Below are 23,056 nucleotides of genomic sequence, written 5' to 3' on the forward strand. Positions count from 1 at the left end.
TTCTCTCGTAACGCCTGTGTTGAGGTGAATAAACTACGACCTTGACTGCACTAGCTCAGAGTACTTTCGCTCAAGGAAAATAGAACGACAGACAGATATTTTATTCAGGCACGGCGGAAGCACGTAGACATTGGGGAGGTGACTGTGAACGAGGGTGAGTCCTAAGTAGTTCGGGGGTATAATTCCCCGAAAAAGTTTGAAAACTAGATGTCCTGAAATGCAATTCTCGCCAATTACAAGTAAAATTCATCTCTGCCATAAAAAGTACTACCAATTATATTTTTTATTCTGAATTATGGGGGGGGGGGGGGGGGGGGGGGGCCTAGAAATCTCCCAGCCCCCCCCCCCCCCGCTCCGCTGTGCCTGTTTATTTGAGTACAACATGGTATATATATACAACACTGGCACAATCTAATTAAAATTAGCTCCACTATTACATGTGGATCTAACACCAGCCAGTTGGAGCTCATGTCCACCAATCAAAACCTTACTTGCAGAATCCTGCCAGTGATTTACAACTAACAACACTGCGTAGTCCCAAATGTCCAGGTAACATTTCGTCTGTAAATAATAATTTAAATATTGACCAATCACACTTCGCCTTTTATAACGTTATTTGGGAGCATACAAATTCTAAAAATATCGGGTGACTCTATTTTAGTGGCCGCAGTACAGCGAAACCATACCAATACGTACGGGGTGGGTTATCAGTCTTCAATTTTACATTAAAAATTATTTATTTATTTATAAAAAACTAAAACTAAATCAGTCTTCAGTTTTACATTACAAATTATTTATTTTATAAAATAAAACATGTTTTAAGGCATTCGTAATTCACACGAAACATGTATACCCGCAGTATAATTCGGAATGTTTTCAAATTATTTTTAAATTACTGGCAGGATTCTGCAAGTAAGGTTTTGATTGGTGGACATGAGCTTCAACTGGCTGGTGTTAGATTCACATGTAATAGTGAGCTAATTTTAATTAGATTGACACTGGCCTTGAACATAGTATATATATATATACGACTGCAGTGAGAATAACTGGAACAAATCATCGACAAATGTGTTACATAGCTAGCATTCAGCTCCGTGCTCAGGTCTATTTAGGGTACACACTTATTTTACACTTATTTTACACTTATTTCTTACGTTACGATCTCTAACGCTCAATATAATATTATCTGGAGCGCTCCGCTTATCTCGAGAACACGCGGGACGTAGTCCAATGGTAAAGCGCTCGGTCGGTCTACGATCGATCCCCGTCCAGCAAGAGGACCACGACTGGTAATACAAGAGCTAAGGTATGTGCTATCCTGTGTGTGAAAAAGTGCATATAAGTTGCTACTAATGGGGCAAAAACGTAGCGGACTAGTAGCATATGTCAACATTACCAACTATTTGACATCCAATAACCGCTGATTAATAAATCGACGTGCTCTAGTGGTGTCGTTAAACAAAACACACTTTAATTTTGTTACTTCAATATTGTATTTCAGGACATCTAGGAATTTACAAAACCTGTTTATGTGTTACATTCGTGAAAACTACATTCATTTACAATGCTTAAACATCTGCGTTACAAATCACGGGATTCGTACAAATGGCCTAGGTTGCAAAGCTTCGCAGCATTCACTATTCTAACCATCTCAGGATAAAGCCGATGTCTTGAGACAGTAACCTGTTATTATTTAGAAGTAGTGTCACGGGGATCCTATAATACCCGTAACTGAATAAAACACGATTATCCAAATATCTCTCCTAACTGTATATCTATTAGATCTCTCTGTATCGGGCAGTTCAAAAACCCGAGTGGCTCGTCTAGGTATGATCAGAGATAAGATCTTATATAAATATGTGTTATTATAGCGCGTTTAGTTCACTAGAAAACACAACAAAAACACAATACACTTTGGAATCTGTATTAATACTGCGCTGACAAATGTACTGCCGCAGTAGTTAATTAACAACGACAAATAATAACAACCCAGAACTGATCACTTAATTAGTTAATCTCTAGGTGTCTAGTTTACACAATATTCTAATCACTTCACCGTGACACAACACCCACACGTGTGACAATTGAGAAACGCTTCCAGGGGAACTTAATTAATAAAGGAATTACAACTCTATTCCTAACTTGGTTAATTTTTAATTAACCCTTGACTACTCATTCAGTAACCTTGTAATACAGAATTAATACTGGTACCTATCACAATAAAGACAATAACATACAGTTTACCTAGGTCCTCTAGGATGACTGGTTAAGCTTTAATAATTTTTAGAACAATGAATCCTACAGTTTACTTCGTCAGATTACCGGAAACACTGTCTAAATAATATTGGTATAATACAGTATTAAAATATTTAAAGTCACATCAATCACATCAAGGTTATACAACAGAGCAGAAATATATATTTACCAGTCCGGACGGACAACGTTCCCTGGGAGCCTTCCTATGTTTCTCCCTGATATCTCTAAAACCCTAGCTATTTATTATAAAACCCGAATATCGCCTGGGGGTACAAGGCGGCACCGAATACCTACAAGTGATATTTCCACAGCGACCAAGACGGGAATTTTCTCTTAGATGGCCAGACTGACTGTCGCCTAGTCGCCAAATCACGGTCGTAAAAACCGCACTCGCGGAGGTATTACGTAACTACTGGCCACATGGCCTCCGCACCTGGTCTGGGTGTGTATTGAAAACAGCACGACCACCGTCGCGCAGAAGTATTACGTAACAAAGTGCCCACCTGGGCTTAAGTGCATATTGGAACTGCACACGGCCTTCTAAAACAATTAATATCGCCACAGGCGAAAACAAAATTAAGAGCATGTCCCGTCACAAGTAGTTTATATTGTTTTAAGTATAGTTTGATCAGAGCGATGTAATCTCCAGTAAAATATCTTCTCGGGAGTGGCTGTCCTCCTATAAACGAGGCACTACATAGAATCAACAACTAGTTTGCCAAATGCCCATTAGACAAAATGATCTTAGCGCCAATATCACCTTAAGTGCATAGCTACCTTATGCACTTAAGATGATCTTAGAGCTTATATCACTACATAAAACGGGGCCCTGACCATGCATTGCCGTTTTGTTGTTCAGATTAACTGTCTGAATAAATTCACCACACTGTTCTAGTGATGCTCCGACGATCAACTGTAATCTGATGATATATACCAAACATACGTAATCGATTGTGTGCAACAATGTTAACTATAACTCAATCGGATTAAAACGAGCTCTACTGGTCTACCAGTGGCGTTAATTTTAATTAGATTGACTATAACTGTTCCTCCAGTTTAGATGATCAGATTCATATATATATATATATATATATATATATATGCTGGATTTGGAGTTTGTTTTCAGGTTTATGTAAAGAGAAAAACGATATTAAATGATTATTAAGGGCACTAATGCTAAACAATACAAAACGTTAAAGGCATATTGTCACAGACCACTGACCTATTTAATGGTCTAACAAAGTATTACCAGAACAAATAATAATTTGATTTGTCCCTAAATTTACTTTATTCAACCATCTTCATAAGCACCATACTCCATTTATTAATGATATTTTGTAAAAATAATTGAATTATGGCAATGGTCCATAATTCAAAAACTAATATTGTCGAGAGGGTTAACATGGATTTCACTCCATCATGGTTCAGTTAAGGTGATGCAATAGATAGATTTGGTTTCCAACAATTAATGCAATTTTTTTAGTTATTATCCATTTTTAGAGAAATAAGGTCTTAAATCCGTGACAGTATGCCTTTAACAAATGATATAACATGATGTCATCAGTATATGTTTATTTAACAACAAAAGTGTGTAAGACGGTCTTTAGTGTGCCATAATGAAGCACTGGCTGGGACGAGGGAAATGCCCACGTCCACCAAAGACGACCAACACGCTTCAAGGGAGCGTCAGCCACAAAACTACATCCAAACGTCATAGCTTTGTTTAGCATTTTTCTCGCGTAATAGTATATACGTAATATCTTATGCTAGTATTTATTAGCATCATCTATTGATGCTGCGTAGAAGACATTTCCATAAACTGTCAATGTCAGTATTCCTCGGTGATCATCTACAATGTCTGTGAGTCCTTTATGAAAAGTATACCTATTCAGGCATACAGTTTGCGCTCTTATGGCTGTTGATTTATATGTACTATTACGTCAAATACAAATCGATGAACTGTTAGCGTTTGTGGCTTTTGTTTTTGTCCAATCATTTCACAAAATAACCATCATATAGTATTAGTTACCATTTGTTAATATGCCCGTCGACTAAAAACAAAACTATATTGCGGCCTTTGATACATCAGTAGTGGTGTAAAGGTTTAATCCAGGTTAATAAGGTTTGTAAATGTATATTCTCGTGAGCAAGCAGCATTTATAGGTTGCATAACACCAACTAGATTCCATCGATGACCTTATTAGTGTATGTGGCTACACCACATATACAAATACGACACGTCACCGTTTAAACAAATCATAACAACTGAGGGGTGAACTGCTAGTTTCTAAAATAACACGAAGAGTCCTCGACAACCCCAGTCCTAGACAAAAATTGGCAAGTTGATTGTTATGACATCCAGCATAATTGTCAAACAGTATAGTAGCTGGCACACTAACAGTGCTTCAAATAAAATCACTGTAATTCATTGGTCAGATAAAACAATACTTATGACATGTAGTCCTGTCACGATTGCCATAATGACAAAATAGACTCTTTTATATGCTGTATTGTTAGGTGAACTTCGAACTTTGACTTCAACGACTCAATGGGTAGGTGTAAGACCATTACACCGTCTTCTCTCCCACTAACCAGAAACCAACTAACAACTAACCCACAGTTCTGGACAGACAGCACAAATAGCTGAGGTGTGTGTGCCCAGGACAGCGTGCTTGAACCTTAATTGGATATAAGCATGAACAGAAGTTGAAATGAAATGCACTTACGTTTAACCGAGTTGAACAGTGTGCAGTTCTTTATCTCGGTGCACTTTTACGTCAGTTCTCGTTCCAGCCAGTGCACCACGACTGGTATGTCAAAGGCCGTGCTATGTGCTATCCAGTCTGTGGGATGGATTTCTTCACAGACAAAACTCAATTCGTGTTCCCTGTTGTCATCAGGTCAGGTCAGGTCATAGGTTTTTACGTGTACATTGACCTCGGGATAAACTGATAGTCAGAGCAGTGGGATCTCCGGGGTGCAGTGTATAGACTCGTCGGTATATGAACACAGTCTAACACTCGCAGATCCAGATCAGATCCAGATCCACTATCAGGTGCTCGTCCTTAGGAGGACCGTTACTGACATTGTTTCACCTCTCGTGCACTGCCACTCTCGAGACTAGCTTAGAAAGCCCAAATTTGCACAGGATAGAGTTCAATGGAATATGTACAGCTGCGACTGTATGCACTCATAAACCACTGTAAAAACAGTGATGATATCAGTGGAATATGTACAGCTGCGACTGTATGCACTCATAAACCACTGTAAAAACAGTGATGATATCAGTGGAATATGTACAGCTGCGACTGTATGCACTCATAAACCAATGTAAGAACAGTGATGATATCAGGTGTTCGCGAAAGATGAGCATATCCTACCCCACCGGCCGCACCCGTCATCCTCTCTCCCTATTACCATAGTTTGACACCCAATAGCCGATGTATTTTTCGTGCTGGGGTGTCGTTAAACATTACTTCATTAATTCATTCATTCCTCTCTCCCTCTTCCAACTTTCCGTAAACGTTGGAAGATGCCAGCAAAAGGGAAGGGTCAGTTATTAATACACCTTTCAACTCGGGGAGGCAAAATATTCTTTGGCCGCCTCAGCATCCACTACTATTTGCTTATCAGCCTCGCCTCGCCTCAACCCACCCCATACCCCTGCTGCCAACACCAATATTTCACGGTTCTGATTTAACATTATAACAGCTATACTTTCAGATAAATGGCAGTCACAGCATCCGTTCTTGCCGTTGTCAACGTCGCTGTTCTGGCGTTTCTGATGAGATCGTACATCTTTAACAAGAGCAACAACGTCGACGACGATGATCTGTTAGTTGAGAAGGTGAACGACTCCTACGACTACATTGTAGGTACGTCTGATCACGACTTGACACAGGTGAATATTATCGTACATTAAACATGTGCGAATGTTGGTTTTTAGTTTTTTGTTTTTTTTTACTTTAGTTTATTTTAATTTATTTAAAGGAACTATCTTGATTTTTCGTCGATCGTTAAAAAGCCTGAAACAATGAAGAAATTCGGTGGAAATGAGATGGCCAGAACACTTTTCACCAAGTATTTTCATCATTATAACGACTGTATGCGTGGCGATTCTTTAACAGCAGATTCGGGCACTTTTGTTTAATTCGGGTAAAAATCAGCCTGTCAGTACACGAAATAGTTCCACTTCACGGGCTACTGTTGGATTAGCAGCAAAGGATATTTTATATATACCAACCCATAAAATTTAATAGGATAGCACATACCGCAGCCTTTGATGTACCAGTCGTGGTGCACTGGCTGGAGAGAGCTTGTCCGTACAGAGACATATTGAATATGAAGACACAGATATTCTAATCAAGAAATATATTTAATATGTAATACTAGTCGTTAGAAAATTATATTGGTCAAAACCATCTTTGGATAGTTCTCTATTGGACACATCGTGTTCTTGGTGATTGTGTTTATAACGTAACGAAGATCTCTCTCGCCATTTATCTCAGTTGGATGAGAGCTAGCTTGAGATGCACCACGACTGGTATATCAAAGGCCGTCGTATTTACTATCCTGTCTGTGGGATGGTGCATATACAAGATATCTTGTTACTAATGGAAATATTTAGCGGGTTTCCTCTCTATGACTGTATCAAATTTACCATAGGTTTGACATCCAGTAGCCGATGATTAATAAATCAATGTGCTCTAGTTGTGTTGTTTAACAAAACAAACACAGCTCGAGGTGCTTGCGTCGCAGGATCGAACCACCTCGGTGGATTCATTCAACTAATTGTTTTTTTCTCGTTCCAACCAGTGCACCACAACTTATCAAAGACCGTGGTATGTACTTTTCTGTATGTGGTATAGTTCATATAAAAGACTCATTACTGAATTAGGAAAAATGTAGCGGGTTTCCTCTGATGACTGCGTGTCAGAATTACCAAATGTTTGACATCCAATAGCCGATGATTAATTAATCAGTGTACTCTAGTGATGTCGTTAAACAAAACAAACAAACTTTCGCCAGTTCCCTGATGCAAATTAGTTTTATAATATGCGGCGTTTTTCTTATTCCACTCTTGCAGATGGGTCTTCAGAAAGGAAATTGTTGTAGTCGTGTTCATTTCAATAGACAATAGTGATCATTTTAATAAACAATAGTGATCATTTCAATAAACAATAGTGATCATTTCAATAAACAATAGCGATCGTTTCAGTAAACAATAGCAATAATTTCAATAAACAAAAGTGATTATTTCAATACACAATAGAACTCATTTCAATAAACAATAGTGATCATTTCAATAAACAATAGAATTCATTTCAACAAACAATAGTGATCATTTCAACAAACAATAGTGATCCACAGCCGAAATAGAAGAAGTAAAAATAATAGTAAAAACGACCAAAAACCAAAATGCAAAACAAAAACAACGAAATAAAACAAATAATTAGGGTACCGTATGTTAGGGTCTTCTCTCGCTAGGTCTAATTAGGGTACTTTAAAACTAAATTGTTGTCTTCTTTTTCGTCTTTATCGTCATTTCCCTCGCCTTTTTATTGGCTGCTGTACATTTCCTCATGTTATTTATTGCACTCGTTTATCGTGCGCAATATTTATACCAGTAGTTCTGTATATTTATTGGCTGCTGTGTTTTAATACTAGTTGGTGCCGGTTCTGCTGGGTCTGTGATTGCTGCTCGTCTGTCAGAAGATCGTGACGTCACAGCCCTCGTTTTGGAAGCTGGGCTGGATGACAGAAATGAAGCTATACTTTCCATACCTGCAGAAACACCAGCAACTCAGAAATCGAAATTCGACTGGGAGTATTACACTGAACCGCAGAAACAGGCGTGCTGGCTTTCGAAAGACAAGGTACACGCCCATTTATTTATTGATATATATATATATATATATATATATATATATATATATATATATATATATATATATATATATATGTCTAGTATAATCTGTCTTGATTGATTTATTGATTTATTGATTGATTATTTGGCTGACTGGTTTACTGTTTGTTTGTTTATAATATATTTGTATTTATTTATTTATTTGTTTATTTGTTTGTTCAGAGGTCATACTGGCCTAGAGGTCGAGTGTTGGGTGGATCCAGTCAGATGAACTATATGGCGTATGTCCGGGGAAACAAGTTCGACTATGACAGCTGGGCGGCTCAGGGGTGTGACGGGTGGAGCTACAAAGATGTTCTTCCGTACTTCAAGAAATCAGAGGACATGCAGGACGAGGAGCTCGCCAAATCAGGTCAGACGGTGATGATGATCGTAGAGTTAGCTATTGTAATGGATATGACGATTATATTAACTTTTAAATTGTTTTAATTTTCTTTAGACCAAAATTAGTCTTCAAACAATAAAACATTTCATTAGAGATTTATTAAAAATGAGTTATGTTTAACAACATCACTAGGGCTGATTGCTTTATCAATCATCGACTATTGGATGTGGAACATTTGGTAATTTGACATACGGTCTTAGAGAGGAACCCCGCTACATTTTCCCATTAGCCACGTTAAGTCAGGTCATAGGATTTAACGTGCACATTCAGAACAAGCTGTAGCGCACGCCTGTCACGGGCGCAGGTGACGACATTCGCCGGCTCCTCCGTCCAGGACAGGAACAGGTTAGGAATGGGAGATGGGATCGCCAGTGCTGGCATGTGCAAGGGGGCACAAACAGCCCGACAGGATAGCACATGCTACGGCCTTTGATATACCAGTAGTGTATATATTTACTGAGTCATAAATCAACAATTTACTCAAAGTAAAGATAATGTGTCATGATTTTCATGCGCTCGTACGGTTACAAAAGAAACAAATACAGTTAAGAGATGTCTTCCCACATGGAACCAGATAGGGTTGTTTGGAGTCACAATGGGACACTGGGAAAAGGATCTGGGTACATAGGTATGCTTTTAGAGTACGGTTACATTCGGTACCCTTGTTTTAATGGTGTGTGTCGTACTTGACAGAGTATCACGGCAGCGGGGGACCACTGAAGGTGAGCCGAAATCCCACGAGTTCTCTCCCCAGCGTGATGGTGACCGCGGCCAAAGAGGCTGGATACAACGAGACAGATTACAACGGAGAATGTCAGGAAGGTAACCGAGCAAAGGAATGTTTGTTTAATTTTCCAACAATGTCCCAGGATCCTGTTTTATCAGAATATGTTACGCGTGAGACGTTATCAACGGAAATAGGTCATTTCTAAAACCGTCATAAGGACCATATATCATACTGTACTATCCATACCTCGTACTAAAATACACTCAGTGTATGTCATGTCATGTCATAGGGTTTTACGTGCACATTCAGAACAAGCTGTTGTAGCGCACGCCTCTCGTGGGCACATGAGCCGGCCTTGGCCGGCTCCTCCGTCCATGACAGGAAAGGTGGGGGGAGGGGAGAGGAGGGACCGTCTGCACTGGCAGGTGCAAGGGAGCACCAGCAGCCCGATCAAATCGGTAGCAGGCGGGTGGGGGTGGTGGGGGTGCTATGGAATTTGAATGGAGCAGTTAAATGCCGAAGAGAAAAGGGTGCGCAATTTTGATTGAGGGAATTTGGCGCAATTTTGAACGGTCGGTCGAAAGGTAAATGGCCGAGCTAATATAGGTTTTGATACGTGTACGTGGCTATTGATATTTAAACACGCAGCGTGTCAATTGGCAGGATTCGAACCTGCTGCACAGATTCGCATTATATTTGATAGTCCGCTACCTTAACCACTGGGCCAACCAGGTTTTCGACAGAAATGGAAGTCCAATTAACCGTGATTAAGAAAGTGTGCTGGAAGGCAATCCACTCCAAACTAATGTAAACATTTGTATTAATATACAGCAATTATTTTTACACTGCAACGCTACGCTTGACATAGCATCCTCGGGGCAGTAGGATCGGGAATATACTATTTTTCGGCCAGTGAACAAATATAGCTTCATTGAGAAGACGCTGACTTTGTTTTTATACAGAATCACCAATATCAGAAATATTTATGATATCCTAATAACTTTGTATTTGCATGTAACTTTGTATTTGCATGTTGTTACCCTGATAGTTCATTTCCATTTGTTGTCATGCTTATATCCAATTAAAGTTAAAACACGCTATCCTGTATATACACATCTTTTATCTGGGCTGTCTGTCTAGAACACTGGATTAGTAGTCAGTGGGAAAGAAGTCAGCGTCTGTCAATTGTTTCAGGTTTTGCTGTTCTGCAGTCCACACTGGGAGATGGTGAACGATCAAGCACATCGAAGTCGTTCCTGTGGCCAGCAAGAAGAAACCGAAATAATCTCCATATTGCTGTACAAGCTCAAGTAACCAAGGTAACGCCAAAAATAGTAAAGAAAAACACATAAAACAGTAAAGTTTGTTTTATTTAACAACGCCACTAGAGCACATTGATTTTTTATCTTATCATCGGCTATTGGACGTCAAAGATATGGTCATTCTGACACTGTTTTTTTAGAGGAAACCCGCCGTCGCCACATAGGCTACTCTTTTACGACAGGCAGCAAGGGATCTTTTATTTGCGCTTCCCACAGGCAGGATAGCACAAACCACGGCCTTTGTTGAACCAGTTATGGATCACTGGTCGGTGCAAGTGGTTTACACCTACCCATTGAGCCTTGCGGAGCACTCACTCAGGGTTTGGAGTCGGTATCTGGATTAAAAATCCCATGCCTACATAAAACAGATGCAGTGTACAGTGTACATATATAATGTTTTACTATAACGCAAACAAAAGAAAGCCATAAAATTAATCTGCATCAAAAGATCTCTCATAAAGTTTGTTGGTACCCTTTGATAAAAAGTTTTATATTCTATTTGTGTCAGGTTATCATAGAAAATAAAAAAGCTGTGGCTGTGGAGTTTGTCAAAAATGGCCGTTTACAAAGAGTGAAAGCCACAAGGGAGATAATTCTGTCAGCTGGAACTATTGGATCTGCACAGATAATGATATTGTCTGGATTAGGACCCAAAGAACATCTTGAAAAATTACAGGTATTACCCCGAGTTGCATGGCATATAGAGTAGCATGTGTTATTATGTTGCTAATCAGTGCAGTTATATTGTAATATTATCGTGTGATCTAACAACCGGTGATCTATAGAAGATGTGGGAACACCCCTCTCTCTCTCTCTCTCTCTCTCTCTCTCTCTCTCTCTCTCTCCAAACAGACACACACTCTCTGTCTGCTGTCTGTCTTTCTCTCTGTCTCTGTCTCTCTGTCTCTGTCTCTCTCTGTGTCTCTCTCTCTGTCTCTCTCTCTCTCTCTCACCCACCACACACACACACTCACACACTCTCTCTGTCTGCTGCCTGTCTTTCTGTATCTCTCTCTCTCTGTCTCTGTTTCTCTCTCTCTCTGTCTCTCTCTGTCTGTCTGTCTGTCTCTCTCTTTCTCTGTGTATCTGTCTCTCTGTCTCTCTCTTTCTCTGTCTCTCTCTCTGTCTCTCTCTCTCTCTCTCTCTCTCTCTCTCTCTCTCTCTCTCTGTCTCTGTCTCTCTCTCTCTCACCCACCAGACACACACACTCACACACTATCTCTGTCTGCTGCCTGTCTTTCTGTCTCTCTGTCTGTTTGTCTCTCTCACCCACCAGACACACACACACACACACACACACACTCTTTCAGTCTGCTGCCTGTCTTTCTGTCTCTCTCTCTCTCTGTCTCTCTCTCTCTCACCCACCAAACAGACACACACACACTCTCTCTCTGTCTCTCTCTTTCACCCACCAGACACACACACACACTCTCTCTCTGTGTCTCTCTGTGTGTGTGTGTGTGTCTGTCTCTCTGTCTCTCTCTCTCTCTCTCTCTCCCACCCACCAGACACACACATTCACACACTCCGTCTGCTGCCTGTCCCCCCCCCTCCCTCTCTCTCTCTCTCTCTCTCTCTCTCTCTCTCTCTCTCTCTCTCTCTCTCTCTATATATATATATATATATATATATATATTTATATAGAGCTTATTACCAGAGTGTTTTTCGGTATCGTCAATATCATATATTAGGAATATAAATTGTATTATGCGAGCCTCTAGCGAGCATAATACATTATTTTTATTCCTAATATATGATATTGACGATACAGTCAAACTCGAATGACGTCATTTTGGATGTCCTTACATCAAAATAAAGTTATGCCTAACGTTTTTTGTTTTCTGAACGCTGGACAGCTTTCAGTGTCAAATTGCCATTGAAATCGTTTTATTTAATGACTATGAATGCATACATCAATCATGGATTGTCACCCAAGTACGTTTGCTTAAATGTCAATAAACCTAGTACCGAGACCTCGACTAATTTACATCTAATTTTCAAAGTTATCAAATTCTTAAAGTATGTGATCTGCAAAATATCACATACTTTGATTGCACTGAAAATGTAAGATATTATATGATAAATATATACAATTCTGATAAAGATAATTATTCTGCTTTGTCGTATAAATTCTGGTGAAAAATTCATACTGGTTTTTTTTTTTTTTTTTTTTTTTTTTTTTTTCAGTTTCTGATAAATATGTATATACGGCTTGGTTTTATTCGCCTTTTTTAAATTGTGAGAAAACGTTTACATTGTTTTGTCTTTTCGATTGTTAAAACTTAGTTAATGTGTTTTGTCATATATATTCTGATAAATATTGTTCTACAGTTCTGTCTTATATATTCTAACAACTCATTCTGCTGTTTCGTCTTTATGCTGCTTTGTTTCACAGATTCTGATAAATATGTTTGTACTGCTTTGTCACGTAGATCCCTGTGGTAGCTGATTTGCCAGTGGGAGACAACCTTCAAGATCACGTGATGACGTTCCTCAGAGTTCTCATAGACCAGCCCTTGTCAACAAATACACAAAAGTTAACTAATCCGTGGACCAAGTTACAGTATGATCTTTTCAAAACGGGTGCGTTTGTTTGTATACGTGGAATAATATAACTGCACTGTTTAGCATTGGTGTATACACGGAACACACTCCACGAATGACCGCTAGATACCATTAGATGTATCTTACAAGAAGCAAAAGGAAGTTGGATACGAAATGTAATAATAATATAATGTATAACTGATACGAGTATAGTATTGTATTCCTAACATTTCATCCAAAACCTGGCTTAAAAGAATATTACAATTTTTTTCCCCAACCAAAACGTATTTACAGCACTTGGACGTCGGAAGTTAATTTTTACGTCAAAGTATAACCAGCTTCTGTGGTGCTCATTTCATTTGACTATGTGGTTTTTGTGTCCGGGTCCAAACCATGTGCGATATGTGATGTCTTTAAATTGATATCTCATATACGCGGAAGATCACCGCCAATGCCTTTATCATGTGTGTGTGTACGAAGTTAAAGTTACTGTATTATCTTAAGAATGGTATGCATGGCTATTTGTACACTTACGTTATTTTGGTTAACAGCCGATAGTCCGAGTGTCACACGACGATGGTCTATTGACTGCCAATCAAATATGCGGTACCTGACTTGTACCGCGCCCCAAGTGACGCGATGAAGGCAATTGGCGCAGTTAGAGGCGGGGTTTCAGAAATGTGCGATTATACACATGCATTGCATACATATGACCGGCATCGGTGGCGTCGTGGTTAGGCCATCGGTCTACAGGCTGGTAGGTACTGGGTTCGGATCCCAGTCGAGGCATGGAATTTTTAATCCAGATACCGACTCCAAACCCTCAGTGAGTGCTCTGCAAGGCTCAATAGGTAGGTGTAAACCACTTGCACCGACCGGTGATCCATAACTGGTTCAACAAAGGCCATGGTTTGTGCTATCCTGCCTGTGGGAAGCGCAAATAAAATATCCCTTGCTGCTAATCGGAAAGAGTAACCCATGAAGTGGCGACAGCGGGTTTCCTCTCAAAATCTGTGTGGTCCTTAACCATATGTCTGACGCCATATAACCCTAAATAAAATGTGTTGAGTGCATCGTTAAATAAATCATTTCTTTCTTTCTTTTTGCATAAATATGTGAGAATGTGAAAACAGCGTAAGCGTGGTACAATCACTATTACTACAGTGTTCTGTGATTTTCTTTATACTTAATATAGCATTCCGTGTATATATGACTGTTTATGACGAAATGCGCTACAAAGTTATATTGTTGTTGATGCGTATAATAAAAGAAACACTATCATCACTATATCGATCTAAAATATCATGTTAATATCTCCAATATATTATGTGCGTGTGTTGGAAATCACGCACGGTGGGCGGTTATAGACTGTTTGAAGCGAAATGTCCCGGGGACCGGGTGATATTCTCCCCAATTAAAACAAAAAAGTAATTTGCTTAGACAGAGGTTTTTCAAGGAATATGTTTGTCATATTCTAGACACATGTTCAGTTATATCACATCTGTAGAGGAGTCACAAATATGACAATTAATATGTTTGTCATATTCTAGACACATGTTCAGTTATATCACATCTGTAGAGGAGTCACAAATATGACAATTAATATGTTTATCTGTCAACTGTTCTAAATTTCTTTGACTAAATTATTTCTACTATGAAAACCTTCATTTGAATAAAATATCTTTTTAAATGGCACAGATAGCATGGACAATTTATTATTCAATTTATAGGTTACCGCACAACCCCATCTGGTTTGGAGTTCACTGGTTTTGCTAGAACCCAGAATGACTTGGAATATGGAAATCCCGATGTGCAATGCAACATGCTTGTAGGCTTGCCACCAAGAACAAATATCGAGCAGATCTATAACCTGGACTCAAAGGTATCAGCGCAGTTGCCTTGTAATAGTATGGTTAATATTTCCCTCAAGGAACACTAATTGCGATCACTGGCGTTGCCTGGATTTTATACTGGGGGGAGGGGGAGCAGCCCATATTGGGGGTGAGGTGGGGTGGGGCCAACCCACATTATATATGTATGTATGCTTCTATAAAATTTAATACAGTTAAAAACTAAAATGGTTTGATAGGGGTGTGTAACCCCGTCCCCCCACCTACCCCCCCGCCTACGCCACTGATTGCGATATCCAATTTGACTAAGAATGTTACTCTTACAGTGCTAATTTTTATTCAGTGACAAAAATAACCAATGACCTTTGTATCATGCATAATCTATTGTTACCATGCCCAGCCTTGCTGTTCAGCCAACCAGTTCTGTTGCGTAAATTGTGCAGCCAATCAGATCTGTGGTGGAAATTGTTCAACCAATCAGATATGTTATTTTATAAATTGATCCTTATGTTATAAACTAATATTAAGATTTCCCGAACATTTCCCGAAAACCGATTATCCCATACCTCAGTTGTCCGTTGTTGTCGTTTGTTAAAACTGTATATTATTATAGGTTGGCGAGCAGATGAAATGGGACGAAGGTGAAGGCTTTTATGTTACTTCTGTATTGTTACGACCTCAGAGTGTCGGCACACTTCGTCTACAGAGCTCGAATCCGTTTGAATATCCATTAATGCAACCCAACTACCTCACTGAGACCGAGGACATGATGGTTATATACAGAGGTAAATAAAGGTGGAGAGTATTTGTTTATTAAAAAAGTGGTTGTGCCTGTGATTTTCTGTAGCAAAATGTATTATTTGATGAGGACCGATGTTCTAGGTTTCTTGAAGATAGAGTTGTGTTTGAGATGTGCAGACTGATGCTATATGGTCAGATGTGCCATTATTAGTTCGTCCAAGCCGAACAATCTCTAAAGACCACCTAATACTGGATCTGCCCCGTAGACACGTTTTATGCGTGTTTACTTACATAACATAACGGAATAACTACAATCGAATCTTGTTTCTAAGTTTATAGGAGTGATGCCGTGTCTATACTATTTAAAATCACGAAACGCTCAGTTTTCATAAATCAAACGTAGCTTCCGTTTCAGATTTCCTAACTTTTAAAGCTGACACCTACACACTGATCATTTTCTATTTCGCTAGCTAGTCACATTTAACTTGTATGAGGATAGTAGGCACTCAGAGAAGAAATAAAACTATTTTAGAGCATTGAGTAGCATTAAATAATCTCTTCGTTTTCAGGTGTTCGAATATTGCAGAAACTACTGAAGACTAAAGCGTTGAGAGATATCGGAGCCCGACTGGACACGACGAGGGTCCCGACGTGTAGTCAGTACACCTACGACTCTGACGAGTACTGGCAGTGTTACGTCAGGTCAATCACTACAACTGCGTTCCACCACACTGGTACCTGCAAAATGGGGGAGCTCACAGACCCCTCCACTGTAGTCGACCCTCAACTCAGGTAGCTCAGATTGTCTTCGGCCTTAAGTTTGGGGATAATGTCTGATACATTTTGTACCACTTATAAAAATGATAAGAAGTTCTTAGTTAAAAATGGCCCATACCATGTTCTCGAAATCTAACCGAATTCTAAAGCTTGTGAGCTTTCAGCATCAATATTATGTTTTTATTTGTATGTATGCTCCACCCACTCCATTGTTCGATTGAGTGAGCAGGCCCATTGGAACTATATCTGGAGTGGAGGTGCACAACCTCTAGTAATTTACATCTGTCAGAACTAAAGCTGAAAAGCAGTCCATTAATTTTTCATCCGAAAATGCTGAAGTATACAACAGGCATTTCTCTATGGAGGAATTGCAGGATGCTCTTCGTAGAGTCCATGATACTTCAGTAGGACCAGATGAAATTCATTATCAGTTATTAAAGCATTTACCTGAATCATCTTTGATGGTTCTTTTGAATATTTTTAATAACATCTGGATTTCTGGAGACTTTCCTTTTGATTGGAGGAAAGCAATTATCATTCCTATTCCCATGCCAACTAATCCTACTAGTTATCGCCCTATCGCTTTGACAAGTTGCATTTGTAAAACCATGGAACGAATGATCAATCGTAGACTTGTATGGTATCTTGAATCCCACAAATTGCTTACTAACGTGTAATGTGGTTTCAGATCTAGACGTAGCACGGTTGATCATCTTGTTAGATTTGAAACGTTTTGTAGGGAGGCTTTCATCCATAATCAGCACTTGGTGTCAGTGTTTTATGGATTTGGAGAAAGCTTACGATAACACGTGGAAGTATGGGATTTTAAACGACCTCCATGGCATGGGCCTTAGAGATCGACTTCCTATTTTTATATCTTAATTTTTAAGAGATAGATCTTTTAAAATCCGGTTGGGGTCGACTTGTCTGACATTCACCCACAGGAGATGGGTGTGCCTCAAGGTAGCATCCTGTCTGTAACTTTATTTTCTGTGAATATTAACAGCATCACCCAGAGTTTAACACCTGGTGTGGATTGCTCGTTATATGTCGATGATTTTCAGATTTGCTATAGATCGTCCAATATGAGTATCATTGAACGTAAGTTGCAGCTTTGTTTGAATAAACTTCATCAATGGGCAGCTGAAAATGGCGTTCGATTGTCAAAGGCAAAAACGGTTTGTATGCATACCTGCCAGAAAAGAGGTCTCCACTTAGATCCACAATTGTTTCTGGACAAAAATCCAATTCCAGTTGTGGAGGAAACTAAATTTCTGGGGATTATATTTGACAGGAAGCTATCTTTTGTGCCCCATCTTAAAGATGTTAAAAAGAAGGACTTGAAAGCTCTTAATATTTTAAAAGTTAGTGGTAATACAGAATGGGGAGCAGATCGAAAGGTTATGCTCCGTCTGTATCGATCTCTTGTGAGGTCTAAACTAGATTATGGATGCATTGTATATGGGTCTTACTTGCATATGCTAGATCCTATACACAACCAGGGACTTAGGCTATGTCTTGGTGCATGTAGAACATCTCCTGTAGATAGCTTGTACGTTGATGCACACGAACCTTGTTTTGGTGCTCGACGTGCAAAGCTTTCTCTGCAGTATGCTACCATGATTAACTCTTTACCACAACATCCTACACACGATGCGGTGTTTGATAACAAATATATGAAGTTGTTTGATGCAACGCCAAATGCTATTCGTACATTTGGTCTTCGCATTAAGCCTTTTTTTGTTGCTTTCCAACATTGATTTAAATGACATTTTGGAAACTCCTTCATATTTTGCTTTACCACCTTGGTATTTTACACCACCTAACATTGTGTTTGATCTTGCACATCTGAAGAAAGATCGTACAGATGTTGTGTATAAACAGTTTTTCATGGAAATTCAAGACAAGTACCGTGATTACATTCCTGTTTATACATATGGATCACAGGATGGGAATTCTGTGGCTTGTGCTACAGTTTTTCCATCAGACACAATACTTTCCATGAGATTGCCTGACTCAGCATCAATATTTAGTGCTGAAGTTTGGGCAGTCGTTAAAGCCTTAGAAGAAATCAAGGAGTCTAGTGCATCCAAATTTATTATTTTTACCGACTCACTTTCTTGTCTCCAAGCTTTACGCAATATGAAGCTGGACCATCCTTTAATTCGGATGGTGATACGAAAGAGTGTCTTTTTATCTATTGCCAATAAACATATTGTATTTTGTTGGGTGCCCAGCCATGTTGGCATCAGGGGTAATGAAAAGACAGATTCTGCTGCCAAGTCTGCTTTGGATTTGCCTAAAGCCATGGTTGGTGTACCTTATACTGATTTTAAATATAGTATCAATAAATTTATCTTTTCGACTTGGCAACATGACTGAGACGGTGCGGTTGGGTACAAACTTCATGCTATCAAGCCAGTCTTGGGAGAGTGGCAGTCCTCCTATAAACAGTGCAGGAAGGATGAAATAGTCTTGTGTCGTGCTCGCATCGGTCATACTTACTTGACCCATTCATTTCTTTTGAAGAAGGACCTCCACCTCAGTGTACATTTTGGTGGAGTGTAAGTATTTGTCAGCAACTCGAAAAGATTTACTTGGACAAAGAAATGTGATGGAATCATTTCGATTCCATCCAGAACTTTTATGGCAGTTTTTACGTGATACATAGAGGTTATTACCCTCGTGTATTTCAGTATCGTCAATATCATATATTAGGAATAAAAATTATATTATGCGAGCCTCTGGCGAGCATAATACATTATTTTTATTCCTAATATATGCTATTGACGATACCGAAATACACGAGGGTAATAATCTCTTTATCATATAAGCTCAAGCTTAATACAACATGTTTTTGTAAGCAGTTCACGCAACTTTAATTCCGTTCTGCCATTACTAGATATTCAAATGACGTAAGAATATGTGGCGCGGTGTATTTTGGAATAGAAATGACGTCAAACTCGAATGACGTCATTGTGGATGTCCTTACATCAAAATAAAGTTATGCCTAACGTTTTTTGTTTTCTGAACGCTGGACAGCTTTCAGTGTCAAACTGACATTGAAATCTTTTTATTTGATGACTATGAATGCATACGTCAATCATGGAGTGTCACCCAAGTACGTTTGCTTAAATGTCAATAAACCTAGTGCCAAGACCTGACTAATTTGCATCTAATTTGCAAAGTTATCAAATTCTTAAAGTATGTCATCTGAAAAATATCACATACTTTGATTGCACTGAAAATGTAAGATATTATATGATAATGAGGTTTTTTATTCCTAATATATGATATTGACGATACCGAAAAACACTCTGGTAATAACCTCTATTTATTCGAAATTTTAATATTATATATCTGTGATATTTGTATTTTTACACAGTTCTTTACACTGTTTTTTAATTTAACTGTTGAATTTTTATGTTGATGTTGATCGTCACTTTCTGTTTCCATTTACCATAGTTTGATACCCAATAGTCGATGTATTTTTCGTGCCGGGGTGTCGTTAAACATTCACTCATTCATTCAACCTCTAGTTGAGTGTGTGTGTGTGGGGGGGGGGGGGGGGGGCACCACAGTCTTAAGTTGGTTGGGCTAAAACGTACATTTTCGTCCGGTTTCTATGGACTTGGTTTAGGGGCGTTCTCATTACGCGATCAGTCGTACCGATTTGTCGCATGCGATTGAATCGTACTGTGAGAATTCCCAAATCGGAACGATTTTAGTCTTACACGACAAGTCGTGTCGGAATCGTACCAATTAGAACATGTTATATGTCTCACGACAAATCGTACGCTCTCAGCCAATCAAATCACATTAAAGTACAACCGTTCTGTCACTTCCGTGTTTTTTTCATTTGCTTATAAACATGTCAAAATGTCTGGATTTCATGGGTCCATAAAACCTATTATTGTCCAGATGTATCAGTAATTGAGTTGTTACATAATACCATCAGTAAATGTCTACATTCATGTTTTCTTTATTTCAGTGGAAATTTGTAAGCACTTACATTTCTCGCAAAATATTTTAAAACTGATGTCATCAAATGTTATGACATAACGTCTTCCCACACACACGATTCGAGTCGCTTCAACAAATTGCATGCGACAAGTTGGTGCGACTAATCGCATAATGAGGACGCCGCTTTAGCCTATTTTGTCCTTAGGTATAACACCAAATACAATCCCAAACATGACCGTAGTAACATAACATGTATATACGTGTGTATATAACTGCTACATGGATCATTTCAAGTAACAAACACATAAATACAATCCCAAACACGACCGTAGTAACATGACGTGTGTATATAGCTGCTATATGGATCATTTCAAGTAACATAAGCACATAAATACAATCCCAAACACGACCGTAGTAACATGACGTGTGTATATAGCTGCTATATGCATTATGTCAATTAACATAAAAACATAAATACAACACCTAGTCCTTTAAATCGAGCCTAATGCACCTTGTTTCAGGGATATAAGGAAACGTCCATAATTACCAAATCCAAAAACAAATGTCTTAATTTTAGTACGACCCTGTACATGTGTTATGCAGGGTAGTAGCTGGTACAGTGATACTAGTTTAAGCAAATTACAAGAATTTACTCACCACAGAAACTAACACATGTCACCTGTTCAACACTGGCACATAGCAGGAGGAAATGCTGCATCAAAACTTGGATGTACTTCGAACTTTGACACAGAGGAGATAAAGTTAAAGTTTGATTTGTTTAATGACACCACTAGAGCACATTAATGAATTAATCATCAGCTATTGGATGTCAAACATCGGTCATCGGAGGAAACCCGCTACATTTTTACTTATGCAGCAAGGGATCTTTTATATACACTTTCCCACAGACAGAAAAGCACATACCATGGCATTTGACCAATTGTGGTGTTGACAGAGGAGATACTAATGGGTGGACTGTTATAGAGAAAATATCGTAATGCAATAAGATTGCAAGAACGTAAGTAGCGATCGTTTAAAAGCGCCTCTTTGTTTGCTTGGAATATGTATTATAAGACTGTGACCCATTCCTTTCTGGGGCGTGACATAGCGCTCAATTGATGCACGGTCGATTTGGGATCGATCGCCGTCGGTGGGCCTATTAGCCTATTTCTCGTTCCAGCCAGTGCACCACAACTGGTATATCAAAGGCCGTGGTATGTGCTATCCTGTCTGTGGTATGGTGCATATAAGAGATCCCTTGCTACTAATAGAAACATGAAGCGGGTTTCCTCTCTAAGACTATATGCCACAATTACCAAATGATTAATAAATCAATGTGCTCTAGTGGTATCGTTAAACAAAACAAACTTTAACTACCATTCCTTTCTATTACTATAGGACAGGTACGGCCGTGTCTGTTTTATTCGCTTATTTCAGTGGATGAGCAAATTGATGAGAATGTCATTTGTTACGAAACAGCTCAGTCCTCTCTGAATTGGAATCTCACAGTGCAGTGCGGTGGGTCATCATCCTGGTGGGATATGATTCAGAGATAGCGAGCTCGTCTGAAATACGTTGGGTCCAAGGATCGTTTCTATCTATACAAACCAGTGGCAACGACTGGTATATTAAAGGCCGCGGTATATTAATTCGGTGTACACCCGAACTCGCCATCCCCTCCCTTGGTTCCATTCCTATATTGTATTAATAGCCTTATTTCAAAGGAAGGATTGAAATTCAAATGCATCGTATCTCTGCTTTAGAAATATATATTTGTTTATTTCAGGGTGAAAGGTATATCGGGACTGCGAGTAGGTGATGCCTCCATTATGCCCAACGTCATTTCCGGAAACACTAATGCTCCTAGCATTATGATTGGAGAAAAGGCAGCTGATCTGATCAAGGGAAAGAACTCTGTGTGACAAGAACATACGTTATAAGACAAACATTACAGTTGAGAGATTCCAACAAGTGTTAATGAAGTCTACCCAAGCAGTATTACAAACGCACACGCACACACACGCACACACTAGAAAACTGTATGTATCTCATACACAATATGGTTTTAAAACATGTATTCACCAATATTTGTTTTACACTTAACAGACATATTAACAAACGTACACATATTGCACTAAAACAAATGCTGTACATTATTCTAAGCTCTACAATCTGATTAAACACCTAAATTAGGAATCCTTTAATATTATACGAATCTACTTATTTGTTTTGTATAATTTATAACAAATGACAGAATCTCACCGATGTAGATAAAAAACATGGCCACTGTTAAAGGGACATTCCTGAGTTTGCTGCAATTTTTAAGATGTTATGGACTAAAAGATACTTTTTAACGATTGTAATTACATGTATATTCTGATTGTTCTAATTTTTGTACTAAACTATTTTTTTTCGTACGTACGAAATTATTTGAAGACCAAATCCAGTTTGGGCTTCTTACAAATATTAAGACGACCAGAAACACATTGAATGTACAGACACTGATATTCGAAACAAGAAAATATATTTAATATGTAAATTTAATCGTAGAAATATTTTATTAGT

The 23,056-nt window shown here is 38.8% G+C and overlaps 1 protein-coding gene across 2 annotated transcripts; it reads left to right on the forward strand.

Annotated features, from left to right (window-relative positions):
• LOC121372518 (glucose dehydrogenase [FAD, quinone]-like) lies at positions 1 to 22,700 on the forward strand. Of its 2 annotated transcripts, XM_041498874.1 has the most exons (13): positions 666 to 699; positions 1,193 to 1,306; positions 5,980 to 6,131; positions 7,924 to 8,132; positions 8,345 to 8,534; positions 9,261 to 9,389; positions 10,489 to 10,613; positions 11,125 to 11,292; positions 13,049 to 13,199; positions 14,891 to 15,042; positions 15,624 to 15,795; positions 16,321 to 16,543; positions 22,278 to 22,700. In XM_041498874.1, exons 3-13 carry the CDS (start codon positions 5,984 to 5,986, stop codon positions 22,411 to 22,413), a joined length of 1,803 nt encoding a protein of 600 aa, XP_041354808.1. In that variant the 5' UTR covers positions 666 to 699; positions 1,193 to 1,306; positions 5,980 to 5,983; the 3' UTR covers positions 22,414 to 22,700. The 2 variants fall into 2 exon arrangements, with proteins under 2 accessions (XP_041354809.1, XP_041354808.1); XM_041498875.1 differs by lacking the exons at positions 666 to 699; positions 1,193 to 1,306 and adding an exon at positions 1 to 154.
• The last annotated feature ends 356 nt before the right edge of the window (positions 22,701 to 23,056 follow it).

This window comes from Gigantopelta aegis, chromosome 4 (assembly GCF_016097555.1).
Source record: "Gigantopelta aegis isolate Gae_Host chromosome 4, Gae_host_genome, whole genome shotgun sequence".
Taxonomy (NCBI): Eukaryota; Metazoa; Mollusca; class Gastropoda; order Neomphalida; family Peltospiridae; genus Gigantopelta; species Gigantopelta aegis.